The sequence below is a fragment of the Varanus komodoensis genome, unplaced genomic scaffold, assembly GCF_004798865.1.
Source record: "Varanus komodoensis strain SLA01 unplaced genomic scaffold, ASM479886v1 scaffold15, whole genome shotgun sequence".
Lineage (NCBI taxonomy): Eukaryota > Metazoa > Chordata > Lepidosauria > Squamata > Varanidae > Varanus > Varanus komodoensis.
Window position 1 is genome coordinate 22,120,644 of NW_025335440.1, and position 6,000 is coordinate 22,126,643.

Here is a 6,000-nt window from a genome sequence, read left to right on the forward strand (position 1 = left end):
GGTAAGGAAGCACTTCTTTAAACCGTGCAGAGTTAAACGATGAGATCCATTTCCATGAGGTCTGCTGATGGCCAGCTGTTTGGGTGGCTTGAAAAGGGACTGAGCAAATTCACAGAGGAGCAGGCTCTCAGTGGCTGCTGGTCCTGATGGCTCTGTGCTCCCTCCCCTGTCAGAAGCAGGGCACTTGTGGAGGCCACTTCTTGGGGAACATCAGTAGGACGTTGTTCATTGCTCAAGGCCCTAATTGTGGGTTTCCTGCAGACAACTAGTTCAGCGCTACATCCACAGATTGCTGAGCAAAACGGATCTTTGGTCTGATCCAACATAGCTCTTCTCTTATTCCTAAACTCATATTTTGAAGGAAGGAAGGGAGGGAGAGAGGAAGGAAGGGAGAGAGGGAAAATTCTATGGCATGGCACAACTTAGAAAAATAAGACTAAAATTCAATAGGCAGTCCTCACAGGAAAAACTATGTTCTTTCGATATGTTCCTGTCCAAGGCTGAAGCCTCCACACATTACAAAACAACTCAAAAATAGTAAAATCAACTGCTTCCTGAATTCAGAGAAACAGAGTTCAGAGAGCCAGGGCCTATATGCATGCAAAGGTCATGAGAAAACTGTCTTTTTTCACTATGGAATAGTGACCATAACTGGGAGTTTACTTACCTTTTGCTTTGCCTCAACAATTCTCCTTTCAAGATCAGATGGGATCATTTTCCCTCTGGAATAAACAATAAAAACCTAATGGGTATGATCTGGCACCAGAATTTTCTGATCAGATTGTAACTCAAATTATTTAAGTGGGATGAGATATTGTTGATTCATGGGAATCTCTCTATTGTTAATCTTCAGAAACACAAGCTTCACTAGCCACTCATAAAGCAATGCATTTTCCCCTTCATTATCTGCCTTCTTACAGAATCTGAGTTAGATGATGACTAGGTTGGAAGCCATATTTTGCTCTTATTTATGCAAATCTGAGCTCTTTCCAGTCAGCATCTGATCTTATCCTTAGTGGAGAGACTGAATATGTAGAAATCAAAGGGCTGAATGTGAAAATATGGTTGATTAGATCATTCAGCTCTTCACTGAAGGTCAGCACTCTTGCTTCTCGTTAAATCAAGTGTGGGTGCTTGATAAACAATCCCTGCAATTCAAGCACTGATCCAGACTCTTGCATACCACAATAAAAAAGGCTATTGCACTGGTACAGTCCTGAGACTGGCTGAATAATCCTGATACCAATTCCGAGAGAGAGAATGAGAGAGAGAGAGAGAGAGAGAGAGAGAGAGAGAGAGAGAGAGAGAGAACTTGAAAAGGAAACATATATGTATGTAGAAGCATCACATCTTACAGCCTTCCAGGGGCCATACTATCTCAGAAAGCAGCTCAGGGAATCATACATTTGAATGTTCCCCATACATAAGATAACTTCCTGCATCTGGAAAATACTACATCAGTAAATGGCTAGGCCAGAATCATTCTGTCTGCAAAGCTAACAGTCTAATGGCCAGGGAATTTTTAAAATGGGGAAACAGTCAGTCATGAGATTGCCCTACCTGCAATATGTTGTCATACAGTCCAAGGAGTACATGATTCTATTGAAGGTATGGAAAAACCTTAAGACTGAAGTCCACGGACTTCTTATGCTGGTCCATTTAATGTTGCTCCATCAATTTAAGCTGATCTACCCAGAGTTCCACTTAATCTGAGAATTTAACCGAATGAACTATCTACATATCTACTGTCATGACTGGCTTTCTAATACATATCAACTTAGGTTTATGAAGGCTGCAGTTCAATGCCCATCTTCTCATTCTCTCATTAATTTATATTCAGGGCTAGCATCAAAGACAGGGAAAGTTGGGCACCTGCTGAGGGCCCACACCCCAGCAGGGGTCCACTGACTGGACCCTGCTGGAGCTGCATTCCCCTTCACCATTGCCACCTGCTTCTCCTTCTGGCCCAGGCCACAGTGCTGCTGGTGAGGAGCAGCCATAGATGGCACTGCCCTCTTGCTCCCTGACCCTCTGCCTGTCAGGCAAGGAAGTGGCAGCTATGACGAGAAAGTGGAGGAGCAGCAGCAGAACTGGCGACAGTGGTGGTGAGGAGGTAGATGTGTGGAAGCAGGATGTCCAAGGACCCATCAGCTGGGTCATTCTGTATTTTTATAACAGAGCACCATACCTTGATGTAAATAATACATCTCTGTCAATCTGAAAATGCACACGCAAATGCACACACTCCCTTGGATCTAGACTTACTCATGACTAATTGCCTCACGGGTTTCACTTGGTCTGTCTTAAGCATGACTAAGCCAGTCCAATCCACACTCTAGCGTTCTGTCCGTGCTACCCTGAAAGTGCTCGTCCTCATCTGCTCTGAGGGCAGATCCCAAGGCCCAGTGCGGGAGCTGCTCTGCAGCATCAGAGCTGGGACTCCGAGGCATCCCATGGCCCTCTGGATGCCTTCTAGCTGCCTCTGCATCACTCTGCCCAAGATGCCAAAACATCACCCAGTGCAGATTGCACCCCCCTAGGAGCATAGCAAGCTGCCTTATACCAAGCCAGGCCTTGTCCATCTGGCCTTGTACCGTTGAAACTGACCAGCAGGGCCTTCCCAGGATTTGGGGCAGGATTCTGTCCTAGTCCTGTGTGGAGAAGTGATTCAGAACACGTCTTCCTTCCTTCCTTCCTTTCTTCCTGCTGTATTGCAGCACAGGTCTTCTTAGGACGATTACAGATGTGCTTACCTTTCATCACACCTGATCAAAATCACACTGTCAGTCCCAATTCCTAAGGCTGCTGCTCCTTTCTTCACAGAGAAATGACTCTGAAAAAGCAATTGATTATCTTATGCAATGCTTGCTTCTTTGACTATGAAAGGATCATGAAGGAGCACCCATGGGAACAATCTACTAGGAATATCTCCTGTGCAAATCACACTCTTACGCATGTCCCCTGTGCAAGCCGTGGTGAGAAGGGGGAGTTTCATGCAGAGCACTGAACAGTTATATTAGGACTAAAGACAAGAGAGACTCTTGTGGCACATTAAAAGCCTAACACATTCATTGTGGCATGAGATTGGCTTCCTCCAGATGACCGGCGCTACAGTTCCCATCTTTTCCAGCCATCTGATGCTAGGAGCTGAGGTCCAATGCATCTGAGAAGTGCCAGGTGAGAAACACACACAGTTCGCTGTATGAAAGCATGAAGTGTTTTTCACAGTTACAAATACACGCCACCCAGAGAGCTTTGTCTGTGGGGTGGTATGGAAATGAAGATAATAATAATGTCCACATGATTGCTGGTAGGGATGACATCAATGTAAACAACAAGGTCAGAGGGAAATGAAGTGCAGAACAGTACAGACAGCACCAATGCTCTCTTCACAGCGGCCACTCTCAAAAGACTTGTTGCTGATAACACAAACTTCTGGGCATTGGTTGCGCCAGGCTCTGCATTTCATTTCCCTTTAATTTCACTGCTTACAACCTCCCCCACTTATCATGTCTTGTCTGTTTATTACACCTCTATACCTCTCAATAGCCAAAGCTCTCTTGGTAAGCAAGTACAATCCTAAAATGCAGCATAATAAGCACAATATGATGCTTTTTAAAAATTTACAAGTACAGAATTATACTGTAGTGTATGAATCTGAGTCACAGGCTTGTACCATTCTACCAAGAAGCAAGAATGGGCATGTTGTGAGCGGAGCTGGCTGGTGCTGGAGGTCAGACTAGATGGCCCAGGAGGTCCCTTCTGACTCGCTCTGTTTCTATGTTTCTATGTTTCTAAGATGAGGCAGTTGTCTTGGGTGACAGATGGTGGGAGGCAGGAAGGGAAGAACTGGGTGCCTTGCAGCTGACTCTGCGCCCCCTAAATTGCCCTGTTGCTTCCAGGTTCAGTGGAGAACCCTGTGCTATCATGAATGTTGAAAACAAATCCATCTGCCAGCGCAGTCAGCTTTTGTACCTGACGGTGGAAAGGGAAGCAGTGCCATCTTGTCCTTATTTGTCCTGGCTCAGGTTACAGGTTTATATTATAATGCCTATAGCTCAAGAGAGCACTTCACACATGGACTGAAGTCCACAGAGGTTTATGCCATAAATATTTTTAGCACTGTATGTACCCAAAGCCCTTGACCGGTCTGCATGTTGCAACAGACTGGCAGGCCTAGCCAGGGCCAGCCCTACCATTAGGCACCCACAACAGGTGGTGCAGCAAAGGATGCCAAGCGCCCCCCTCTGCCTCGCGAGAAGCCCCTCTGCCCCTCCCCTGCTCTGCATGTGCTGCCGCAAGCATGCAACTGGCAGGGCTCCCTAGGTCTTGGCAGTCCTAGCAAGCGACCCACTAGGCCAGCCACCTGCCTTCTCTTTCTGGGCCAGCTGGCCACTCACCTGCCCACTTGTACCTGGTGCTCATGCCACAGGAGTCTGACAGTTTGGCCACCGCTGGGGCACAAGACAGGGGTGAACTGGCAGGCCAGCTGGCTGGGCAAGTTAAGGAGTCCAGCAGAAGACCCAGGACTGTGGCTGAGGCTAGCCCTCTGGGAATTGCTCGGGGAGGAATGTTGCTGATCAGCGGCTGCAGCTATCCCAAGAAGGACCAACACCGAACAGAACCCTAGGAGTGTATCAACTGCTAAATGCAATTTTATGCCCAAAGGTCCATAGGAACACAACACAAAATGAGTCATGGTTGCTCCTTATTTGTTGCACTTAGAGCTGTTCTACGTGAGACTGCTAATCTTTGTTTTCATTTTTGGTGTTGTAGAATTAAGATCCCAGCTCTACCCTGCTTTTCTACTACATCACCTCTAGGTGGTGCTGTGCTTGGGTGGAATAACAGAAGTAGGAAGATAGATTTTCTTTCTTTCATAAATAATTCCCACACTAGAAAGTTTTTCCTACACTTTGCCCAGACTAAAAAATAGGGTAAGTGCTTTTAAAAAACAGAAGCAAATTTGGAAAATCATAATATTTCCTAAAGAATCTGTAAACATCTGAATAAAGATTCATCTATGTACAATACATGCCTTATGCAGAAAAGTTCTTTATATAACTCAGGTTGTGGGGGACACGTGCCACTTCCAAATTTTTTCTGATTATCTGAAGAGTTGCTTTTAAAGTTGTATAGAACTTTAAAATATTTTCTGAATGGAGACACACACACACACAACTCTTCTGTGGCAACGCAGTTAAGCCTCTAAGATACAACCCTACACGGGCATAGACAGAACCCCTCACTCAGTTTTCAGCATGGCTGCCTGGGGCATGCCAGGAGTTGCAGGACTTCTTTTGTCTAAGTATGTATATGCTGTAGACCAGCTTTTTCCAAGTTGGGGCTCTCCAGATGTTTTGGTCTACGGTACCTAGCATCTGTGAACATTGCTGGCTGGGGCTAATGGAAATTGCAGTCAAAAACAACTGGAGGGCAGCAGGATGGATGATCTGAATAGTGAATCAGGAAATCTTGGATTCAACTTCCACTTCTGCTGATGATTAGGTTAGGCATAAAGATTATTGGCATAATGCAAGTGAAGCGCTTTGAACCCTGAAGTGCTAAGTGTTATTGTTGCCTAACTCTATCTGATTGCTAGCACTGCTTGCTAAATGGTTTCCACTGGATTTCACTTATTACAGTGACATAAGCCGAAGTCCAGCTTCAAATCCTGGTTCACCTACAAAGTTCATCGGGTAACATTCAGTCAGTCCCTATCTCTCTTTGTAAGCTACCTCCCAGAGTTGTTGTGAGGATAAAGGGTTTGAGAGAGGACTAGATACATTGCCCTGAGCAGCATCGAGAAAGGACAGAAGAAAAATGGAATCATTTTGTAAAACCCATGTTCGAAGCAAGTCACAATAGAGCATACTTTCCCAATATGAAATATTTTTTTTAAAAAAGAGGTACAACATATAATTAACAAGTAAGGAAATAAAGCAATAGGCCTCTATCAGAGAGAGAGAGAGAGAGAGAGAGAGAGAGAGAGAGAGAGAG

At 45.2% G+C, this 6,000-nt stretch overlaps 1 protein-coding gene across 1 annotated transcript in view; it reads right to left on the minus strand.

Annotated features, from left to right (window-relative positions):
* The window catches only part of GAD2 (glutamate decarboxylase 2), a 46,199-nt gene that overhangs the window by 16,312 nt on the left and 23,887 nt on the right, over nucleotides 1–6,000 (minus strand). The window contains exons 8-9 of the mRNA XM_044424900.1: nucleotides 2,754–2,833; nucleotides 668–722 (exon numbers count right to left, since the gene is read on the minus strand). Coding sequence (XP_044280835.1) covers nucleotides 668–722; nucleotides 2,754–2,833 — 135 coding nt within the window. The remainder of the gene's footprint in view (nucleotides 1–667; nucleotides 723–2,753; nucleotides 2,834–6,000) is intronic.